Source organism: Sinocyclocheilus anshuiensis, unplaced genomic scaffold (genome assembly GCF_001515605.1).
Source record: "Sinocyclocheilus anshuiensis isolate Anshui unplaced genomic scaffold, SAMN03320099.WGS_v1.1 scaffold20, whole genome shotgun sequence".
NCBI classification, from domain to species: Eukaryota; Metazoa; Chordata; class Actinopteri; order Cypriniformes; family Cyprinidae; genus Sinocyclocheilus; species Sinocyclocheilus anshuiensis.
Window position 1 is genome coordinate 1,416,050 of NW_015558646.1, and position 25,076 is coordinate 1,441,125.

General features: G+C 39.7%; 1 protein-coding gene across 1 annotated transcript in view; it reads left to right on the forward strand.

Annotated features, from left to right (window-relative positions):
- Window positions 1–23,321, forward strand: part of LOC107680959 (ETS-related transcription factor Elf-1-like) — a 29,200-nt gene extending 5,879 nt beyond the window's left edge. Inside the window, exons 2-9 of the mRNA XM_016477055.1 lie at window positions 11,345–11,707; window positions 18,386–18,549; window positions 18,652–18,764; window positions 18,962–19,123; window positions 19,720–19,803; window positions 20,406–20,598; window positions 20,694–21,035; window positions 21,870–23,321. Coding sequence (XP_016332541.1) covers window positions 11,636–11,707; window positions 18,386–18,549; window positions 18,652–18,764; window positions 18,962–19,123; window positions 19,720–19,803; window positions 20,406–20,598; window positions 20,694–21,035; window positions 21,870–22,674 — 1,935 coding nt within the window. The 5' untranslated portion in view covers window positions 11,345–11,635 and the 3' untranslated portion in view covers window positions 22,675–23,321. The remainder of the gene's footprint in view (window positions 1–11,344; window positions 11,708–18,385; window positions 18,550–18,651; window positions 18,765–18,961; window positions 19,124–19,719; window positions 19,804–20,405; window positions 20,599–20,693; window positions 21,036–21,869) is intronic.
- The last annotated feature ends 1,755 nt before the right edge of the window (window positions 23,322–25,076 follow it).

Sequence of the window (25,076 nt, forward strand, 5' to 3'; positions counted from 1 at the left end):
CTCATTTACAGCCTCACATATTATTGTTGGCTTTTCTCATCACGTTGCTATCGTGAGCAAACGGTGGCACTACAAAGGCCAGCGTTTCTTCTCAAATATTGACCTGAATAAAATCCAACCACCTGCATCTGCATCCCGCCTCCTCACGAACCGGCAAACAACGACAACAAAATGGCAACGCATAATTTCTCTCCCATCACTGATCTCTAAAAGTCATTACAGCTATTCTTTATCGCTCTAGTCCTCTCTTGATTATTGTATTGAGAGATTTGAATGGAGGGATGGGGGAAGGGGAGCATTATTTTATTGTGGTGTGTCTTTATTGCGGTGGTGTTTGCTTTGTGCTGTTTATTCCGCAGGTTATGAGCTGCGCAGGTGAAGCCCAGACACACATTCACATCAGCTCATTCAAACATTTCCAGCAGTAAATAAGTACCGTATCAAAAGTACATGCTGTCTGTGTAATTAAGAAAATTATTGATGTATGTACTATGTTTCATAACATTGAGAACGCTATTCTGATTCAGCACATGAAAATGTGACTTTTGCAACAGTAGCTGGAGACTTGGATCATGGGTTGAATAATTATATGCAATTAGTCAGTAGTTGGTTAAAAGAGAAGTCCTCCTATACACCCTCCCCATGGGATGTAGTAGCCAGCATGGATCTGAAAGCTGTCTAAACATATCACTTACTGTACTGTGGACTCATCATCAGCCTCTTGCAGAATAATAACAGCATATATTACCACAATGGAATAATGGACAATACCACACCAGGTTGGTAAGAGTAGTTTGTTTGGAAGTTTAATAAAGCTGTGCTACTTTGTAGATAAAATGTGAATTATCTGGTTGGATTATGCATTAATTTCAGCCCTGAGTATATACTGGGTCTCATTTCATAATTTGTTAAATGCTTATTACTGAATATAGGTTGACTTTTTTTTTTTTACTTAGTCTGCAGCTTTATCCCATTTAACTGATATGTAATCACTTTATGGAAATGTAAGTGACCTCCTTTCAGGTTGCAGCCAGTCTTACATATTGTCATAGTCGAGACCACATGACGTGACTAGAAATGAAAACTACGCCACATATTGCACACGGCCCCTGCAGCTCCACAGGGCCAAAGGCAAACCTTACATAACTTATGATAAATGCTATGAATGGCAGTTATTTTGGGCCAATTGTGTCAGCTATAAAGTATTTTATGATATATTATATTCAAGGAGTGCCAGCCCCACAGCTAGGAGTGTATGACTTAGTGTGACTTTTGTTTTAGAGCCTGATGATTTTATCAATGCCTGTCAGGCTAGATAAATACAGAGACAGATACGGGTTGCTCCAATTACCTGTTAATTCAGGCGTATTTAGGAAAATTACGTCAATCAGTTTTAGATGCCAGTTCTTAGGTGTGAATTTAGTCAGCTTGATTTTGTTTTTTGTGTGTGTGTGAAATAGAGCAGTATTCAGAAGCTTGCTATTACTGTTCCACTATGTTGCATCTAAAAATACGACAAATAAAATATCTTAAAAGACTATCAAATCTAAATACCTAAGTTTGGTTAAAATTAAATGAAGGTTTAAATCTTAGCTTTAAATGTCAAAATATTTTGAAGGATCTTGAACAGTCCTAATAGTGCAGCTTTTGCCCATGTGGACACCTCTCAAAGTTTGTGTCCAGACCTGTTTGGAATGCTATTTCCATTTAAAAGCCAGCTTCAGTTTCTTTGTACCCCTAGCTTGGAGATGTTTAGCTATGATTTCAGGCAAGAGATTTGATTCTTACGTATGCTTTTTGTTCTGCAAGGCCTTGAGCGCCCAGAAAGGAACTTTAAGTATTACCAAAGTGCAGTTAGTTTCTCTTTCACTGACAGTGAAGTGAAAAGTGAACTTTGAATTTTACTACTTTACAGTTAGCGAAAACCTTGTGATAACTATGGCCTTATCAAAGGTAGCATGCAAGCAGTGTCGTCACTGGCTGTTTAGGGTTCCCAGAATTTTATTTTGAAGCGTGCGGGTGCAAGGCAGGCATGTTTTGCTGCTGTATTCCGGGTGTATTTTTCCCTCCTTGTACAGAAATATGCTGTGACATGTTGGTATTGGTATGAGTGTAAACACATTGGGGATGGGTGAGTCAAGATGGTGGTGGTGGCGCTATTTCACAAGAGTGCATATGTCGCCATAGACGAAAGCATGATAAATACAGCCTCAGGAGAGCTGGAACGTCCCCATTTATCAAGAGCGGCATTATCAGTTAACATGCCTTGATTTCTACCAGGTTCAACAGTACTGGCATTGAATTCAGTGTGTATATTGAAGTTAGTTGACTTTTATTTACTAAAGTGTGATACAGATGTTCTAGATATAATTTTAGAAACTAAAGCATTTAGAGAATGAAGCAATGAGAGCTTTTTTAGCAAAGATTGAGGTTTGCTGTTTAATATGTCACAGATTTTACAGATTCTAAACATGGTCAGATGATTGTGAGTGAGAGGGAGGTGCAAACACTTGAGTTTGAAGTCAGTATCGGGCTAAAAGCCCCGAGTTTCTCCAGTCTTGTCATGCTCTGAATTGTTCCTGCGTAGAAGCCAAAACATTTTGTCTTTGTACCGAAATATCTGAAATGTTTTTCATATTGCATATGCAGCGGGAGGCAGCACAGATACTGTGCAAAAGATCCTCACAATTAGATGCTGGAAGGTTCTTTAACCCAGCACGTCATATTGAAACAGCTGTATGTTTACAGTACATGCAATCAACATTGTTACTTTACCATAAAATATTACATTTCCAATCAAAATCATAATATTAGATATTTTTTATCGGCATTAATATTAGATATTTAGCTGTGCTTGCTCATTTTCTCTATTTTTATACTGACGTTACCTTTTTCTGTCATCTAACACTCACTTAAACTTAGTCTTTAGAAAACTGCCAGTATCAATTTTTCCAGTTCTGTGATCCCTATAAATTCACTTTTTTTTTTTTATCAAGATGACAGATTTTAGTTTTAGTGTATTATTTTTAACTTATCTAGACAAATTATTTAATTTCAATATCAGGCATTTGTCTATTATCAGCCATGACATGAAAATAATTATCCGCTTGTTGGTATCGAGCAGAATGTTTACATCAGCACATCCATAATATCATTCCAATGCCACGATACCGTTTTGCAAATACTGACACTTGTAGGTGACAGAATTTTAAATGGATAACTTTTACATTTTGGGCCTCAAGTTTGAAGTACAGCAAGAACTTTTGTCTTTTTTAGCCCCGTGGCAATTTCCTGTCCTGTTTTCATATGTTTGACGTGTGTTCCTATCTGTGGTGTGTGGCCTGTTGCCACATAGTAGAAACAGATCACAGGGAAGAACATTTGTAACATTTTGTAGCACACACCATGTGCCTTTTAAGAAGTCCATCAGTTGGGGTCAGCTCGCTGCTGGTAAGATATAATCTGCTTACATTTTTAAACATCAGCCCTTGCCCATCAGCATCTGTACCAATGCCTGAGAACACTACATTCACATAGAGGAAAATGCTAAGCGTTTAGTAGCAGGAGATGAAGCCTCAATGTGAGATGTGCGAGAGAGGAAGTGAGTAAGGGTGCACCAAGCTCTGTTCCTCATGTTGTTTTCTCAGTAATTAACCCTAGTCTGCAACACCCATACTACATGGAATTTAGTCTGTAAAACAGTCAGTTTCTTTTTTTTGCTTAAAGTCACTGAATGTATGTATTTTTAAATCATGAGATTGGTGTTGTGTTTGTGAGGTCTTGATTTGATGGTTTTAGTTGATAATACCATGTCTGATTGTGCGTGTGGTGGTATCAGCACAGTAGTGTGATATCTGAAATGATATCTGCGATGATAAGTGAAGCTTTTTGAAGGTGTCTGAAGATGCGTTTTTAGAATTCTGAGAACTAGACTTGTTTTGTTCTTCTCAAAAGCAAACCACTGAAGAGTGGCATGATCTGAGTGTTCAGTGTAAAAGTAGGGGGCCTTTAGAATCTTTTTGTGCAAAAATGATAACAATTGTTACGCAAGATGTGTGCCACAATGTCATTGTTATTTTTTTATTATTTTCTTATAGTGGTTACCAACTAAATAGAAATATATGACATTCGAACATGTCGAAAACACAAAAAAAGTGAGAAATACAGAGTCTAAGAGGAAGGGGAAGAAGTTTCCACTCTCAAAATGAGAGAGAAGTGTTCGCTTGTTTGTGGTCTAACAGTCAGGAAGTAGCAGAAACCGACTGCTCAGTGATGCATTTCCTGTCACTGCAAGATTCACAGGTCAGTTGTGGCTGTTCTCTTTCCTTTTGCATTTATCTTTCTTTAGTTTTAGGGTTCCTTTACCATGGCTTAAAGTTTGACCAACTGGTAACCCATTTCATAGGGTAAGTTGTATAATTTTAGGCAATAAAACATCCTAACTTGTAGCACCAGCTAAACTGAACAACTGTGGTTGTTTGACATTTCAACATTCAATTTAAATCATCTTAAAATTGTTTGGAAAACCATTAATCACATTTCCATAAGGGTGGATGCTCTTTGTCATCTCCTCAAACAAGTTTCCATCTGGCAAAGATGAACACAACTGGTTTTAAACAAGCGTCTTTAGACCCTAATGAGTTTAGTGTCAGGGATTTTGCCTTCACCTGGCCTCAGTCTCTCCTCCATAGCCTTTAATGTTTGGAGCGCTGAGCTCCCGGCTCAATGATAACAGGTCCTGTCTCAGGTGGGTGTGGGCCCCTAGACTTTTTCTAGCGCCTCGAGGCGGAGTGGAAAAGTACAAGACTTGCGAGATGAGACTAAATTTGCTTCATCTGCAAAGGTAGCAGAAGGTAAAGCCTTTCTTCTGTCTCGGTTTTAGCAGTTCTCGAAGCAACGTGTTTGTCTCTCTTATCCTTTCTTTTTTCTTTTGCCTTTATCCCCCTTTCTTCACAAAGGTTGCTCTAGTTTTTATAATGGCCTTTTTAAAATCTTACCTGGCTTATGCTTTTATCCTCAAAAATTTTTGGATCTGCATTAGAATGCACACTGTGAATTGTCGACTATTGTAGCAGAAGTTGCTATGCGGTGTTGTTGTAGACTGATGTGGCAGTGGGAGTTGCTTGTATGCTAGTCTCATTAATTGCAGTCTCTCTTGTTCTGTTGAATTAGCAAACATTTACCTCACAGGCCCTTGACCTTTCTCCCTAATGTATAATGCACTCTTCTCCACTTCTGTGACCAACAAAGGGGTGTGTGATGGTGATACTTTCACATCACTTTAAGAGAAAGAAAAGATAGGCTTTTTTGAGCACTGTAAGAATGTCAAATACCAGTGCCGATATTTTAAAAGAAATGTACGCTGTAGTCTTTCTGCAGTACTCATTTTGGTACCTTCGCCTTTTTTACTGACAAGTGGCTGGTTTCGGGTCTGCATATTCGGATGCTCTCTCATAATTGCACACACGCTTAGTAAAGAACATTTGCGGTAATGCAGATGCGTATATGAACAGACAGATGCGCTTTTGGGTAAAAATGGCCGCCTTGGTGAGGTATAAATGTGTACATAGTCGGTTACGTCTAATTTGAATATCGATATATGGGACAATAAATTGGAAAATTTGTCAAAAGAAAAACTATATTAATACAAAAAAAGTGAAAATCACTGCTCTTAAATGGTTTCATAATCATACGTAGCATTGCTTTTACGTTGCCAATTTAATATTTACTCTATTGTTCAAATAATAAATGTTTTTTGAGCACTAAATTAGCGTATTAGAATGATTTCTAAATGATCATGTGAAACTGAAGACTGGAGTAATGGCTGCTGAAAATTTGACTTTGCCATCACATGAATAAATGTATTTTTTAAAATATATTACATTATGAATCAGTTATTTTCAGTTATAACATTTCACAATGTTACTGTCTTGACTGTATTTGATCAAACATATGCAGCCTTGGTGAACAATGGTATTGAATGGTAGTGTATATTATTATTAATATATTAATATAGTGTTAGCATATTAGTCAAAATTGTCTTTTTTTTTTAAATTTGTATCACTTGGACATAAAGCAGCAGCAGGATAAATGACTGTGACCATAAGAGAGTTTGTCCACAGCCCATTATCACAGCATTACAGGACTTTACTTGAGTTGAAGCATCATATCCTCACACTCACAGGCACTAAGCTAAAAACACCCATGTTCTGCTGAGTCAAGCAGATGACCCTGTTGAAAGAGGCTTTGTCCTTCATATTGATTGAAAGGGTGCTGTTGGCATAATTCCACCCTCAGTGTTTCTCTTCCCTTTGGTAAGTGGGGACAAGCCTTAAGATGTCTCACAAGACACACATAAATGTTCACTAGCTCACTGGAGGAGTTTTAATGTCACATTTTTATAGTGGAGCCAGTGTTGTGGACTGTTTTCACTAAAAACGCTTGGGACTGGCATGTTCTGAAATGCCAGGAATGCCAGTCCTCCTTCCTGACCAAGCAGGAAAAGAGCTTCACATTCCTCTTGCTTTCTCTTAGTCAGTGTCTCTCTGAAAGCCCTAGTATCCCAAGCTATTTTGAGAGGCACTCAAGACTAGTTTTTCTCACATGCGTTGACATCACTATTGCCATGACATCACTCCCCACAGAGTAACTAGAGACGACTTCGCCCTCTCCAAAACCTCCATCTCCATCCATCCCTGTGACGCCATCAGAATATGACAACTCACGAGCATACCACATCTTGAATCCATGATCTTTCCCCTCAAACCACTCACCTACGTTAGATGATCATTCATGTTTGAATTCGCTTGCCCCGCGATTAAATTCCATTGTCAGGGTGACTCATGGCTTAGTCATTTGGTTGGCTTAAATGACCTCCTTTCATGGTCAACACTGAGCTCAGCTGAGGACTCTACAGGGGCGGGTGGGTCGACAGGGTCAACAGGGTAAGATGTATTCATTCGAAATCATTCTCCCCTCAAAACTGGTTATTCCATCCAACATTTTAGTCAGCATCTTGCTATATATTTACTTGTTTTGACAACACAGACTAGGCGCTTTGCCAGACCCATACCAGCTGCTGCATTAGGACAGTTAGAGACTTGGGCGGGCGTTTTTCATGTACATCTCATAGTTTTACCTTGCTTGCTGAGCGTGTATCCTTGGCAGACCTCAGCCATGGAGTGATTCCATGTGAGCCCCACCCTGGAGAGTGTTTGCTTACTGAAGTCTTGAGTACTGAGTAACTCTCCCTCCCTCTCGGCTTCTCTGGATGACGTGCGGCAGGCCCTTGTTTTGGGCCATTTGCATGTGCGTGTGTTGGGACAAGGCAAGTGTTGTCGCATCCACTTGTATCATTCCCAGGCTGCAGTCACGGTGGCGCAGATCACTTGCTGTGTGCCTGGCACGAGGTCTCGTTATATACCACTGGGAATCAGCGTGGAGAGCGGCGTGATGCACGCAATCACAGATTTGCACGATTTTGCTCCCCACCAGGCTCATCTCTCTGTGTGAAATGTTCCCATCAATCCCATATCACGCTTTCATTTGCCAGCACATCACCGTCAAATGGTGTGAATGACTTCATTACTCAAAAGCAGGGCTGTAGACCATGGCAAGATTGTCTAATAGAATTTCATATTCATAGCTCGCGTACGCAGCTGCAGTTTGAGGTACAGAGAGCTTTTTGAACTGAAAAGAAGAACTGAGAATGACATGAGGCCATTTTGAGCTAGTCTGTAAAAGAAGAGGCAGAACTCAGCCATGCTCTCGCTTGGCTACTTCTGACCCCTGGCTAACGCTACGGAGACTTCATGGGCGAGTTCTTTCCCAGACTGCAGAGGTAGGCATGACCCACTCTGTGTGTGGTCTTATTTTACCAGGGGTATCACTGTAGTTGTGATTATCATGTCTAGCACTGGTGATGCTACAGATCTGGGTGATACCTCAAATTGTGTGGTTTATTGAGATAATGTGTATTTTATTTGATATAAAATGCTCTAAAATACACCATAGATTACCTGAGACACTGATAGAGAGACCTAAGCATCTAGAAAAAAAGAAAAAAGAAAATAGGCATACATGATGTATCAGCTGATTAGATAGATAGATATATTTTTTGCATTAAACTGATCAAAATTGATGGTAAAAACATTTATAACATTACAGAAGAGTTCTATTTCAAATAAATAATGTTCTTTTGATCTTTCTATTCATTAAAGAATTATCACAGTTTCCACAAAAATATTAAGCACAACTGTATTCATCATTTATAATAAGAAGAAATGTTGGTTGAGCATCAAATAAAACACTAAAGATTGAAGTAATGACCGTTTAAAATTATATAAATAATAAATTATAATAAATTATATATTAAAATATATTAAAACAGTCATATTGTGAAATATTATTACTATTTGTAACTATTTTTACTGTAGAGACTTCTTTCAAAATCACAAAAAATCTTATTGGCTCCAAACTTTTGAACTGTAGTCTATATTACATATGTATGGGCCGATATTGGATATTTAATTTTACAGGCTCATTTCATCTGTTTTTATTTAACATAACACTGTTAAATGTAATCTTTAGCAAATCTCAAAATGATTATGCGTATTTTATGCTGTACATTATAATGTAAATTATAACATTTTCTTTTTTTTTTAAAAATCTTTAGACAAAATAATTTAGAATTATAATATGAGCCATTTCTTGGTTATCTGCCATAACATAAAGCTATACAGTAATTATTGGTTTATTGGTTTTGGATAGAATTTTAATATCTCTTTTAATATACCCTACCTAGAAGTCTTGATCAAATTCTTTTGATTTGATGTAACCACCCAGAACACCCTAGCAACCACGTAGCAACTCCCAGAGCATTGTGATGGCAAGAAAATAAATAATTGGTTCAAAGAGCTTGTCTTGACCAAAGCCAGGGAGAGGGAACCTTCAGCAGGGTGCTCCAGATGTTGGCCCCATGCTGTGGGAAGGGAGGCAGGGCCGAAGGGCTCTTGGGGGGGCTGTCTGGTTAGTGGTAATAATAGGCTGGGCCTCTCTGTCATGGCATACCTCATCCTGTTCCTTGCTCTCCAGGAAAGACAAGAGGGCCTTTCGCACCGCTTTAGTTCCAGAACTAAATGTACAGTACTAAAGTACTGGGACGATTTTGTGCGAACTATTTTCCAGTACCATTTAAAGGGTTGCCTTCGCAACAGTGTGTACCAGGAAGTGACGTAAGCCGGTCGACAGCGACGTCATTTGTGCGCGGCGTTCAACAACGGAAACAAATTAGAACAACGTTAACAACAGGAGGATGGAGGACGCTGTGATCGGAGCTGTGTTTTTGTGTCTCGCGGGTTTCACAATAATGGACATGGAATGTCGACGTATACGTAAAGCGATTGAAAGAACGGGAAGGAGGACTAAGAATCTCCAACGACAACTGGCAGTGCTACATTTGCTACAAGTGCCTGCACTTCAGCGTCCGTCCATCTATCGCTGTTCTCCATACTTGCGAAATAAGTTGACACAATGTTTACAGTATGTTTACACGGCGTTTTAAATCATGGCGGGTGAGGGCATTTTCGTACGCGTTTGGACAATCAGTGTCTACTTACGTCACCGGGAGTACCAGTTGTGCTGGTTAGACCCTGCTCCGGAGTAGGAGCTAATTTGGTTCTCGAAAAAGGCAGTCCGGTACTAAAAAAGCACCCAGTTCCGGCGGTGCGAAAACGCCAAAAAGTGGGTAGTTCCACAATTAGTTCTGGTACTATGAAAAGGTTCCCGCGGTGCGAAAGGCCCTAAGGCCATACGAGACCCCATGTTGACTATGGGAGTCCAGCTGCTTCAGGGGTCTTGGGCACAGTCCGAGCTAAACAGAACATTTGTTTGACCTCCCTGCCACCCACATGGGCCTATCTTTCCTATTCTCTCTATCTGCCCCCATTATACCCTTTACCCACCCACTCCAGCAACCCCAATCCCCCAGACACCGTTCAACCTGGTATGCACTTGTTGACACACACACTGTCCTTTCAAAGCAAACAAGCCCCACCCTGCCACAGAGGAGACATGGGCTGCTCTGCTGCCATTTTACACCCCCCTTCAGTGGTTCGGCCAAACCACCTCTCCTCTCCCCACTGCTCTCGTTTAATCTTTAACCAGACTGCAGCCCCTCCCTCCTGTTCCTCCTTGCCGCCTCAGGGCCGGACAGAGGGTACTCTTTACTCTCAACGGCCTGTGATTCTTGTGTTTTTGTAGTTTAGCTGGCTTTAGTGTGCGGAGTGGATGTGGACTTTGGATGAGGGTGTGTTCTGGGCCTTTTTTCACTCATGTGACTGATAACCCAACCTTGTTTACAGTACCCCTTTGATCAGGCTGGCTGATCTCATATCCTGTGGCAATCCATGCCCCTCCCCCTTCCTCCACACTGCCACTGAAGAGGTTCACTTTTATATTACATCTGAACCTTGTAGACCAAGTGTCGGAATGAAAATGGGCGAGTGGAAAATAAACTCCACTTTCCAGCTTTTGTTGATTTATGTTGATTATTCGCAAAAAGAATAGTGTGAATGCAATATGTAAATTCTGTCTTATACATATAAGCTGAAAAAAACATTAAAAACTCAAATTAATGGTTTTAAATGTGAATTTATACATTACAATGTACAGTATGAAAAATTGTATTCATTGCGAAATTAAGTGTATGCATATACATATATAAATATACATATATAAAATAATGAAGTTATATATATATATATATATATATACAGTATATATATATAATTTTAATTATCAGCGTCATATGATTTTTAAATAGCTTTTAAATATTTGAATTAATATATTTAAAATATTGAAAAATTATATTTAAAATATATTTATTTTTTGAAATAATTGAATGATAACTGATATGACACTGATATATTGTGCATCCTTACTGAATACAGAGTGACAGAGTAATGCAACAGTTGTGTTGTTGTGATCTCAGAGGGTAAACAGGAGTCAAAGTGAGAAAAAGTTAAGTGGCCAGTGATGAATTTACTGGAAAGTGGAGTTTATTTTCCACTCGCCCATTTTCATTCTGCCTGGCCAGACTTTCTCAGAGTCTGACTTTGGGGCAGCTTTGTGTGGTTCGAAGCCAAAAATGAGATCGGTGAGTCGAAAGTCTCTCCAGCAGTGAGCGAACGCTTTATAGAGTCAGAAAGTTAGCCCCTCGTCTCAGTCCCAACGGTACCGTCTCAGGCTCGTCCGGCCATCCCAGCCCTCTCTGATGATGTGACACAGCCCACTTTGCTCAGTCGCAGTTTCCTAATGTTCCTTTTCCTCTGTTTCTCTCTTGAAGGTTTAGATGCCCCAGACGCAGTTGGAGTGAGAAGAATCCTCCTCCATCACGCAGTCCTCCGCCACTCTACTGTCATCTGGAGGAAAAAAATCAGAAGCGTGCAGGACCAAAAAAGAGAACTCTGTTTTTACCTAACAGTGCCTCTCATTTTGTGAAAGCAGTGTTCCTGCCTCAGAGTGCTTCCTGTGCCGAGGGGTGTGGTGTGGAGCGAAGCGGTCCGGGGAGTGCGTGGAGGGGTAGGAACCCTCTGCCTGTCAGCCTGTGTCCTACCCTTTCTCTCCCTACAACACCATGACCACTGCGGTCCAGTCCAGCGAGCTTGTCTTTGAGTTCGCCAGTAATGGGATGGATGAAATCAATCAGGTACATCACAGTCACGTTTGTTGTTTTCTACGAAACCGCCCTTCATCGTTGACCTGAAAACCCTGGTTTTGGTGCTAGAAATCTTTGTTATTAGGCACGTCAACTTGTAGTTTCTTTATGTTTAGGAACTGTCTTTGTCCAACCAGCTTCACAGGCCAGGTCTCAAGGAGGGGATTTGGGTTTTTGGAGGTCTGCGCCTTTGATCCCGGGCATGAAGGCAAGGGAGGGATGAAGGTGGAAAATTAAGAGAATGCAAGGAGAGGGTTGAGAGATGACTGTGTGGGTTGCTGGCAGTGCGCAGATGGAAAGACTGAGATGTAGGAATAGCCAGTCAGTCTGAACTCAGTGTGTTAGTATTCTTTTACGAAAACCTGGTTGGGAATAAAGGTAGCATTTGAGCCTCAGGACGCCTAGTTATGTTACATACAGTGGCCCCTGAAAGTATCTGAACACTTACGACGTCTGAATTTTATTGCATTAGATACAATATATCAGATAAAGTGGCATTTGCAAACAAATGCTGCTGGAGCTTCACACAGAACTTCACTTTTCTGAGCTATTTTTTACCAACTGGTCCAGAGGTCACTGTTTCAAGTCAAGTTGTGTTTTAAGTCAAGTCAGTTCTTTTCAAGATCACAAAGTAAACGTGTTCCGCAAAGCTTAAAACGACCAGAAAATAGCCAAAGTTTTTGAACAATATACACTACAATTCAAAAGTTTATTTTTTGAAAAAAGTCTCTTATACTCACCAGGGCTGCATTTATTTGATTAAAAAAAAATCAGTGTGTTTATGAAATGTTATTACAATTTAAAATAGCTCTTTTCATATTTGAATATATTTTAAAATGTAATTTATTCCTGTGATGCAAAGCTTGCTCTATTCGTCACATGATCCTTCAGAAATCATTCTAATTTGCTGATTTGGTGCTCAAGAAACATTTCTTATTGTTAACAATGCTGAAAGCATTTGCAGTGTTTTTTTATGGAAACTGATTTCCTTCAGTTTTTTTTTTAATTTTTAAAAATTCAGAAGAACTGGATTTATTTGAAATCGAAATATTTTGTGACATTAAACATGTTTGATTTAATGTGTCCTTGCTGAATAAAAGTATTAATTTATTTAAAAATAAATATTACTGTTCCCAAACTTTTGAACGTTAGTGTATTTATCATTTCACATTTTGAAACCCAAGTTTAAAAAATATATATTTTTTTAATTTGATTTTCATATTTTTTGTTAGGCCATGCAAATACTTTCATACATATTTAATTGTGGCAAAAGTATTCAAATACTTTCTAGGCCACTGTATAGTATGTGCGTATGGAAGCATGCTGTCATGCTCGTGTGTTTTGGTTTGTTCTGTGTATATTCTGAGTTCAGATGACTCCAGAATCCTGATCTTCATCTTAAGCGTGTGTTTGTGCAGTCAGGTGAATGGATCAAGTGTGACAGGTCTTCTATCGAACCCCATGCCTCTTCTCTTACAGACTGAAAGAGAACTGAAAGCTAGATTCAGGCCTAACCTGCTCAACTTGTTGCAGCGTGCAAGTCCTGTTTCACCCAGAAGTCTACTATTGTTTTGAAACGACACTGGCTTCTAAGTAACTCCCTAAACCCCCTCACTCTATTACCACACCATCATAAATAAGCTCTACCAGTCGCCCCACAGTCTCAGATATCTTTTGACTCCCACTTATAACAATAGAGCTGCTTTTTCGGGGACTGTGCAAAACAAACCTTGACGCTTCTCACTGTATGTGCAGGGTTTTCCACACATAGGTGCTGTGAAATGTGTCCAGCTGCTTGTGTAGACTGTAATGATTAGCCGTGCTGGACCTAGAGTCAATAATTATCCCCATAAGTCAAGTCGACTTGTAATGGGAGGGAAATGATATTAAGCCACTGTGTCAGAGTTCAGCTACTGCACACAGCAGAAGCAGAAGTACTAGATCCAGATTTCCGGAGTTGCTGAATGCATTTATATCCACAATCTTAAACTGATTATCTCATTAACCTTATACAACATAACGTGTTTGTGACGAGAGGGGCGGGGCCGAGAGCCGTGGGAACGGAGCGAGGCCGGTGGAGTAAATGCTAATGCACGACACCTGCGCCACTCACCGGTCTCGAGTCCCACGGAGGAGCTCCGGAAGGATAAAAGGAGGAGTGACGACAGTGTTGGAGGAGAGAGGACCAGGCTCCTTTTATCCTTCCGGTGAGTGGCGCAGGTGTCGTGCATTAGCATTTACTCCACCGACCTCACTCCGTTCCCACGGCTCTCGGCCCCGCCCCTCTCGTCACAGTGTTACAACCTGCTAAAGATTTTTTGCTTAAGAACTTTTTAAAGGGGTCATATGATGCTTTTTTAAAGATGGCAGAGTCTTAACTTTGATAAAGAATATCTCTTTGGATTTGAGACTTTAGTCTTTGCAACTTCAGGGATCTTATCTATGCACAATCAGCTTGTAACACTCCAAAGAGAAAGGAAAACTTGAAATCGCATCATATGACCCCTTTAAGCAAAAAAAAAACAACTTGCAAAACTAGAGTTTTACCCATTACCTTTAAAGATTTTTTGCTTAAGAACTTTTTAAGCAAAAAAAAAAAAAAACTTGCACAGCTAGATTTTTTACCCATTACCCCAGTTTCACTGTGCATGTAAACACCTTTACCAACATTCTAGTGGCATATGCACATGCCTCATGTGAATTACTGTTGATGTCAAAACAAAATCATTTCTTGTATAAACAGGTTTTTTTTGCATAGTCAGGTTTTCAGAATGGGCTGATTTTTGATCTGCATATTATTGTGCATCTAAGTTAAATTAGTTGTAGGGTTGTATAAAATAGGGATGCACAGGTAATATTTTAGAGACTGAGTGCAAGTATTGACACCTAGTTTTGGTTCTCACTAATACCGATACTTGTATTTTTAGTAATGCTCTAATTTATCAGTACAAAATAGTGGAATGAGACTGTAATTTGATGGTAGTGTTTAAAATTTTTAATAAACCTTTAATTCTACTAGTGATTACATCAAATACAGGATGCTACAACTGATCACCATAGTATTTTAAAGTTAAATGACATGATTACTACTTTCTGAAATTAATTTAAAGCATAACAATATATTGGGTGAGAGATACCAACCACAGGAATCATATCAGTTGGCATAATTAGATTAGTAAACACAGACAACTCCTACTTAAGTCAATTTGTGTATAACAACGTAGAGCTTTTATTAACTATAAATAATCAAACATCTCACCGCTACTATATAAACAAGCACAACTTTTATTCAGCAAGGACTCATTCAATTGATCATAGACAGTAAATACATTTATAATCTTACAAAAGATTTCTATTTCAAATGAATACAGTTCTTTTGACCTTTCTATTAAAACGAATCCTGAAAAATATTAATCATAGTTTCCACAAAAAGTATAAACAACACAACTGTTTTCAATATTGATTATAATAAGAAAAGTTTCTTGAACACCAAATCAGCACATTACTGTTTTTACTGCATTTTTATCAAATAACTGCAGCCTTGGTGAGCAAATGGTGAGCTAATTTTGAATGGTAGTGTATGTCAGACATTGATCTTAAAATTTCTTCAATCCACTTACATGAAGTTTGGCTGCCAGTGTTTCTTTGTGTGCCCACGTTTATGCAACAAATGCTTTTTTTTTGTTTGTATTAAAGCATTTTTACATGCATGTTATCACAGACTGTATTAATGCATCCACAGTATATTAAATCACCTTTTATGTAAGCCAGGCTTGCATAACTTCTCTTTTCTCCTCTCTCCACATCATACATGTCCTATGGCTGCATTGGTGTGACATTGTGCAGCTTTAGTGGTCAACAGATTAATTACTTATTGCTGAAAACCTGTTGCAAGACGCCTGCTTAGTAGTACACAGTGTTTGAGAATCATCCAAAAGCTTGTCTCCGACATTGCAAGTGAGGGTCTTGTATAGCATCAGTGGGTTAGCATCACGTCTGGCATCAGGTAAAGCAGAAGAGAGTGTAACTGTGGAACACACCCCATGCTATCGAGCTTAGGAACACGGAACTCAACTATGCAAATGACTGATCTTTATCTGATGTTTCCCTTTTAGAAATGTGGTTGATTTATTGTGAAAAAAAGGATGTTACAGCTTTATGGCAGTCTTTGGGTTTTAAAAACAGAAAAGTTTTACTCTTTTTACTAATGTGCAAGATTGAGATATTGGCATATGAAGAGCTGTATTAACACTGGAATCTTACATTTATTAGGGCAGAGCTATTTAGCTGATTTTATGCCATGCTTATAAATGCATAAATAGGTCTGTTGACAAATAGCATGGATTTTATGCAATAACTTCTGAATTTCAACTTTGTATAGACTCATATAGGCATGTTCTGCTATTTTGCATTTACTTGTCAGGCAGTATAAGAGAGGCTATGTAAACCGATCACCAACGTTTTTTTGCATAATCCTGATATCTGACTTCTGTAGTTCCCCAGTAAAGCAGGATGAGAGGGAGGACGTGGACAAATGCAGAGCAAGACTAAGTGTCCTGCTTACTAAGCAGTCAGGGCTTGTGGGATACACAGAGTGTCTGTCTAGCCTAGTTAAAACTCTTCTCTATGTAAACTGATAAACGACATGCTAAAATCAAAAGTTTATTTGGTGTATAAACCATTTAAAAGTTTGGGGTCAGTAAGATTTATTTATTTATTTGAAAGAAATTAACACTTTTATTGCGCAAGGATACATTAAATTGATCAAAAGTAACAAAGTACAAAAATGTTGCACAACAATGTTGCACAATGAATGCACAACTGTTATCAACATTGATGATATTAAATGTTTCTTGAGCAGCAAATCAGCATATTAGAATGATTTCTGAAGGATCATGTGACACTGAAGACTGGAGTAATGGCTGATGAAAGTTCAGTTTTGCCATCACAGGAATAAATTACATTTTATAAACTATCTTGCTCTATCTTGCAGATAGCCAGTAAACGGAAAACAGTTATTTTAAATTGTAACAATATTTTGCAACATTACTGTTTTATTGTATTTGATCAAATAAATGCAGCATTGGTGAACAAGAGACTCCTTTCAAAAACATTTTAAAAAATCTTACAGACCTAAATGTTCAAACCGTAGTTTATGTCCAAATTAAACAGTAGCTAAATTCAAGTGTCGCCATTGAATCTGTTTCAAGTAGTTTAGAGTTTGTGTTAAACTGTAATGAATGAATTATTCTGGCCTTGAACTGAGATTTGAAAATCCGAACCTATCGAGTCTCTGGGGAAAATGCCATAACAACAGCAAATAGTCCAAGGATGATGGAACAAAAACAGAAAATCCTGCCAAAGGAAGATGTAAGATAGCTTACGTGTTTCACAATCTTGTTTGTAAGGAGACAGTATTTCAAGCATTCCTGAAGTACTGGACTACACTGACCAGTTATTGTTAAGTATTATTATTATTATTATTATTTTTTTGGTTGCTATGTGAGATTATTTTCTTTGGCCAAGAACGTGCTTTGCATATTGTTCTTGTTTTGTTCACAATTGCAAAACTGGAAAGGTGATAAACTGCATTCTGCTGCCATCTAGTGGTTACACAACACAACAGACGCATGCGTGCACGTCTTCTCAGTCATTTTTAAAAATGGCAGAGTAAATCATGAAATGTAGTCCCCGAGGAAAGTCACTTGTCAAGCTCACAATGAACAGTTGCATAATTTAAGCGGTCCTCTAACAAGTGTCAGAATAAAGGTCACTAGACTTCGATCAGACTGCAGTTTTTCTTGAATTATTCCCGCTCTGTCAAACTCTGTTCACTCATATTCTGACGTTTTGCCTTGTTTGCACATATCGTCTGCCAAAGGCATAATGAGAGCTGCTATCCAGTTAATGAGATTCAGTTGGACACACACACACACACACACACACACACACACACACACAGACAGAGCGTCACTCATTCAGTGATGCTATCTTCAACACCAGTTTTCCCTGGAAATGGATTGTGTTTTTTTTTCTTCAAATTGCTCTTACTAATAAACCCGATTCATCTAGACTATCTATAAGAGTAGGAAAACATAAAGAGTGGAAGAAAGACGTATTTTGGTATATTTGGGCTGTGTTGACTGTGGTGGGGGATGAGGAACGGTCTCTTGTGGCTTTATAGTCCAGTACCAACTATTTCCTCTTTCCCCCCATGTGATCTCCACCCTTGCTTAGGAATGCTGGTGGAAATAAGGAAGTCTGAAATGGTGTTTTTGGCATGAAGCTCATGACCCTAGGAGCAAACAGGGTCATGTGTATAAGAACCTTACTGGAACTGTGGTGTGTTTGCATTCACGTCATTTACTCACATGATACCGCACAGGCTAGTCTCTGGCCTTATTGTTATTCTGACGCATAGTAAGAGTCCAACCAAGTGACTGAACTGGCTCAGGTTAAAGCCATTATGAATGGGCCATTAGCTGCAGCCTCTGTGAGTATAAGTAACCTGGACGATTATGGATTAGAAGCTTTCATCTGCAGGGAAGGGGCAAATTTATGTGTTTTAAAGCAATTATGGTGTACTTTACTGCCTTTCCGCTGAAAGCATCAGACGACGGTTGATTTTAGATCAATGGCACATTTATCTCTCTGTTTGTTCTCCCACAGCTGGACGACCCTTCAGTTTTCCCAGCAGTGATCGTGGAACAGGTGCCCGCTGCCGACCTCATGCAGGTGTACTCTGGACTGGAGGCAGATGAGGTGACTAATGGCATCATGGTGGATGCCATTCAGGATGTGGTGGAAGAGAACATGATGGGAGATGTGGGGCTTGTTATTTAAATATCCCAGAAAACTACTGCCAAGCACATTTAAAATGAAAGCCATGATAGTGAAATCTTAGTGTTTGTCACTTGATTAATATATATTCTGTCCATAGTAGAGACCCAGGTCTCAGGTGGAGAGGACAATATGGAGACCATCGAGGCGGCTGAGGCCCTACTGAACATGGAATCTCCCAATAATATCCTGGATGAGAAACGCATGAGTATGTGATGACTCACTGTCTGTTTACATGGTGCTGTTTTTTCTTTTTAGAAATGTTTGTGGGGAGACTTCTTAAAAAACACAGTATATTTCAGTCAGTTAGCACATACTGATACCATTTCTCATTTCAGTTCTGTCTGTGTTTAAGCAAACAGTATTATAAACACATACTCATACTTGACCTCTACCCTTCTGTAGTTCACACATACGGGAATATGCTGGAATCAGACCTTACCTACATTTCCCTGCGTCCAGAGCAGCTCTCAAATGGCTGCATGGATGTTTCCCTTGATGAGGAGACGTCCTCTTTGGATGAGATCCCTCAAAAGAACCCTTCCAAGCCTGCCAGGAAAAGCAAAGGTACCATTATCCTCCAGTAGAAGGCAGTGTACACCTTAGTGTTTTTTTTTTTTTTTTTTTTAGAACATGATGGGAGATGTGGGGCTTTCTGGTGAGTCCAATAAGTGATCACAATTATAAGCAGCATGATGTTTTTTTGAAAACCTTTCTCATGAAAATGGGGAAAAAAGTACTCTTTGCACCTGAAACAATCCACAACACTGTTTATATGCAGTATATGCACTGTTAAAAAGATTGATGTTGGTAAGAGTTCAAGTCTCTTCTGCTCATCAAGGTTATATTTATACATATACAGTAAAAACAGTAATATTGCCAAATATTCAAAATACAGTATAAATAATGGTTTTCTATTTGAATATTTATATATATATATATATATATATATATATATATGTATTTCTTTCTTTCAATGCAATTTTTCCCTGCATTATATTAAAAACTAAAAACTAAAGATGAGACAAGAGAATGTAAAAATGTTCAAAAGATAACCAAATACATCAGGTTTTTTATTTATATACTTTTTTAAATTTAATTTTAAAATATAATCAATTTAATTCATGTTTATGTGTATTTATTTTCCTGCAATCATCCTGCAGTGCGCAAACCAAGACCAGTGCGGCCCTGCTCCCCCATCACCAATCCAACTCTCCCTTTGAAGAAGAAGAGCAAAGAGGGCAAAGGTAAGCACGACTTCGGATCGGTGCACGGTAGTAAAGGAGAAAAAGTTGGAAACTATCGCTTCTGTCTCCCGCATGCATCATGAGTTGCTCTTACCGGGGCTTTGCTGGCAGTGCTGCGGCTGCTTAATTGATGAGGTGCTCTCAAAGTGCTGCGTTTGTGAGGGAACTAAAAGTGATAGCGGGCTGGAGGGCACATCGATGCTGTCCTGATAGAGGCCCCTTATGCATGCGTCCCGTTCCCAGCTCAGAGTGGAGGCCGGCCGCATACATATACATCACCTTGACACGCCGGTCTGTTCTCTCCAGCTCACATTGCCGGGGTAGCTGTTTTTAACCACTTCTGGCCAAAGCGCACGACAAACAAGAATAATCTAGTGCCAGGCCCCTCTAATTAATTTCCAGTCCGGTGTAGGGCTACCATGAAGGGAGAATTGATTTATTAAGGTTATGAGAAAGAATACAATAATTGCACCTCTGCCAATTCGGCTTGTTAAGTAAGACCTGTGGAATCACGTGTGAAATATGAAAGGTGTTTAAGCTTTTTATAAGTCTAAACTTTTAATGAGTTGACAGAGGAATATAAAAGCCCCATATTTTTGTAGGTAATACTATCTACCTGTGGGAGTTCCTCCTGGCCTTGCTGCAAGACAAAAACACCTGTCCCAAATACATCAAATGGACGCAGAGAGAGAAGGGCATTTTTAAACTGGTGGACTCCAAGGCTGTCTCCAAGCTGTGGGGCAAGCACAAAAACAAGCCTGATATGAACTACGAAACCATGGGCAGAGCACTCAGGTGAGCCAATGGTTACAAACACTTCACCCAGAGGGACCAATCATGCCAGAGGAATTGCTTTTCCTGACCTCCCCCTTCCTCTCGCTCTCTTTTAGGTACTATTACCAGAGGGGTATACTGGCCAAGGTTGAAGGACAGAGGCTTGTTTACCAGTTTAAGGAGATGCCCTCAGATCTGGTCATTATTGACGAGGATGATAGCCAAGGGGACGACGCCAGTTCTGGCTACGGAGGGCAACGGTCCGCTCCTCACGGACGGGCAGTGGGCCGCGGTTCATCACGTGCGCAGGGGAAGAGCACACAGGTGAAGTCAGTGAAGAGAGAGATGAGTCCTGGGCTGAACAGCAATGGAAAACAAGCAGAACAGCTGGTGCAGACCATCCACGTTCTTCAGCCAAATCAAGGTGCTGCTGTCCCAGCATCTACACACTCCGTAAGGTGAGGGGCGTTTTACGTACACAGACAGCCACACACAAACACACACACAAGCAAATTTAAAACCACTGTTGAAACACAAGCTATTTTCCAAAATCGGTTGTCTTTGCTGCCTACATAGGTAGCTACATTCTTAGGCAGCTGCATCATAACCAAAATGGACCTTATAAATGAGCCATTTGTAACACTTTTCTTAGGCAGTAACACAAATTACAGAGCCCTGTAAATGGCATGGGGAAAAATATTGTGGCCTCAAATTAAGAATTTGTCTCGTTTTAGTTAAATTATGGTATAATGTGACCACGATTTAACAAAATTAAAACAAGGGAACAAATTAGTATAACTCGTCCACGATTTATCTAAAAAAAGGAATTGTAGTTGTATAAAGTGGCCATGATTTAACTGAATTAAAACAAGGGAGCAAAGTAGTAAAATTTGGCCACAATTTAACTAAAACAAGGAAACAAATTAGTACAACATGGCCACAATTTAATTAAATTAAAACAAGGAAATGAAGTAGTGCAATGTGGCCACAATTTTGCTAAAACAAGAACAAAATTAGTACAACATAGCCACAAATTAATATTCTGTCGGAACATGTTCCTAATTTGTGGCCACAATATCAATTTTGTTTGTCTGTAATCTGTAATATATTTTAAATCAGAAATAAAACCTAACAACAATAGTATCATAAGTTTAGCTTCTTCAACTTAAAAAAGTTGTATTTTGCGTGTTCCACAGTTTATCAGAAAGACAGCTGGCTGCCATATATTTTTTTCTTCTCCTTATACTGGAAGTTTTCTTGCTTATAACCCCATGCCCCTCTATCTCTCTCAGGACTATACATATGCCTGGCTCTCTTCCCATGGTCCTAACGTCAGGAGCTCAAGGAGGAGGTCCAGTCACCCTGCAGACCCTGCCGCTGTCCTCTGTTCTGACCAATGGGGATTCCTCCACTCGTGCCTCGCCGCCTCGGGTCATTCTCCACACTGTGCCTTCCACCAGCCCTGGCAGTAAAGATGTGCTCACCATCCAGACCGCCTCTCTGACCACAGACAGCATCCAGACCCAGCAGCTCCTCGTGTCCACTCTGGGCTCATCCAGTGGAGGGGTCATCAGCACCACACCACAGCAAGCCGGATCTCTTAATGGCATCACCCGCCTGGTCACCCTCAATGCCAACGGGCAGCCCGTCGTGGCCCAGCAGCCCGGATCGGTCATCGCCACTGTCCTGAAGCCCAGTGAACTTCAAGGCCTGCAGGTGAAGGAGGAGATCCTAGACCCGCAGTACCTCCAGTCTCTGGTCAACAGCAACCCTAGCATGGCCTCGTACGGCAAAGATGACCTCGAGGAAGGAGTGGCAGAGCTGAGCTACAGAACTGTGATCATCAACAATGCAGGTCAGGAGCTGGGTCAGACCCTCAACGGACATTCGGGCGTGGGCTTGCAGCTGGCCAGCAGCCCTAGTGAGGGCCTGACCCCTGTGGAGGAGCTAGAAGTGAGAGGAGAAGTGGCTCTGCATCCACAGCCTGAAGCTAAAGAGCTGTTGGAAGGCTCTCAAGGTCTGCAGGAATTGCCGGGCACCATGCAGATACCCGCATCCCACTTCATCCAGGTCAAGGCGGAACCGGCTGAGACCTAAACTAGTGGCCAAAGCAGGGGAATGTGGACACAATCGACCAACATGTGAAAAAAAAAATACAGGATTTTTTCAGTGGAGCAGATTATCTGTAATTTATTGCTCTTGATTGTTTAGAATGGCTGTTGACCCCCAAGACTGTTGTTTACTCAAAGTTATTGTGATATTGTGCCTAAATTCGAACTCTGAGGGATACCGACCATGATGTCATGATGAAAGCTCTTTGGTTTGCTCTCCGTCACTCCCAAACTCCCAAAAGGAGAGCAGCCATTCTCCAACCAGGGATATTCCCACCATATGTGCCAGTTGAGATGTTTCTATCTCTTCTCATCTCCATAGACAAATCCAAAGACTTTATCCAGCAGAGGGACCAAAGGAGGAGTTGGTGGGAAGCCAAAAAGAAACCAACAACACACCATTGACTTTAGGGTTAAACACACACACACACACTCAGTTGCTTAGGACATACAATATGGAGAAACATTTGTTTTGTTTTTTCCTATGTAGCTATCTTAGTGAACTTCAAAAGGATGCCTATTGGAATAAGACTGAAAGAGTGCCTAGGTGGTTAATGCTTTGTTTTGGAAGTGATGTTTTGAAGGGGAAGATTGTATGATTCACTCTGTTTTTAATACAGAATTATGACATTATCTCATCCCCCTCATACCATCAGAACTAAAGAGGTTATTATTTTTCATCACACACAAATTTAAAAGCACTGCGCTTTTATGGAAATGGGCATTGCCTGTCCAAAGAGACAGTTCTAGTAGACTTTGTTTGTATATACTAACAGACTAGAGAACATAGTGACAGATTCCAAAATCATCTGCAAAGTATTTCCCCATTATAATCTTGTTCATATGAAATGGAACGCAGTATATATAAATATATAATATACAACTAAGATTCAATTTATGGCCACAAATTTATTTATTTTCTGAATTTCTAAATTCTGTATAAAAAGTCTTTTTTAAACAAATGCAAAAATGAGGGAAAATATGCAGTATGTAGGGCTGTTTTACCCATAAGACTCCAGTATGTGTGTGTATTGCTGTATTTTTCCAATTTAAAGCATTCCATGTAATCCGCACACCTTTCATATTTTATCTATTTTTCAATATAAGGGGATCTGAATGTAGCTTTATGAGATTGAGCTATCATGCTGTTCTTATTCACTGTGATGTGTTTAAAGCCATTTTTACAGAGCGTATGTGCTATAAATGCTATGTCCTTTGGTTTCTGCCTTTACGCTGTCATACTTTTACCTAGTATCGACCACATATCGTTCGACTGATGCCTTACACGACTGTTTTTCAGATCACAGCTGGTGTGGTCTGTGACATTTAGGTAGATTTTAAAAATGTATTTATTTGTAGTTGATGTAGTCAGCTGTCCATGGCCTCCGTTCCTTCCTCGCCTTCTATTCATTTATATCCAATGAATCTAGAGCACAGTCTCTTAATAGCTGCAAAAATGAGGGAAAATATGCAGTATGTAGGGCTGTTTTACCCATAAGACTCCAGTATGTGTGTGTATTGCTGTATTTTTCCAATTTAAAGCATTCCATGTAATCCGCACACCTTTCATATTTTATCTATTTTTCAATATAAGGGGATCTGAATGTAGCTTTATGAGATTGAGCTATCATGCTGTTCTTATTCACTGTGATGTGTTTAAAGCCATTTTTACAGAGCGTATGTGCTATAAATGCTATGTCCTTTGGTTTCTGCCTTTACGCTGTCATACTTTTACCTAGTATCGACCACATATCGTTCGACTGATGCCTTACACGACTGTTTTTCAGATCACAGCTGGTGTGGTCTGTGACATTTAGGTAGATTTTAAAAATGTATTTATTTGTAGTTGATGTAGTCAGCTGTCCATGGCCTCCGTTCCTTCCTCGCCTTCTATTCATTTATATCCAATGAATCTAGAGCACAGTCTCTTAATAGCGGCATCTCCACAAGTAAACAGAGTGGATGCTGGAGACATGTTGAAACGAAACTAAATTTGTGCTAAATTGGAAGAAGTGACTGAAGTTGTTGAGGGTAAATGTGGACTGGACTCTCAGAAGATGACCAGACGCTGATCATGGGCAGCAGGCTTCTGCCTCTAATTCTGTTTGACTAACACCAGAACTCTGGTGCTGCTCCGACAATCATGGCTACACCTTGTATTATGCAATATTACGTCAGTAAGACAATCAGTGACCTCATCATAATAGAAGAAAAATGTCCTTCTGGCCACCATGTAATTTTCAGACCTGGTCTTGTTTGAAATATATGTTGACCACAGGCTTTAACACTCTGTTGTTTTTGGGTAAAGGTATGCCAGTGCTCTTGCTATAATTTAATCTTGCCTTTTCTCGGGGCTTTCCTTTTTTTCCAATTGTCTTATAGTAGACT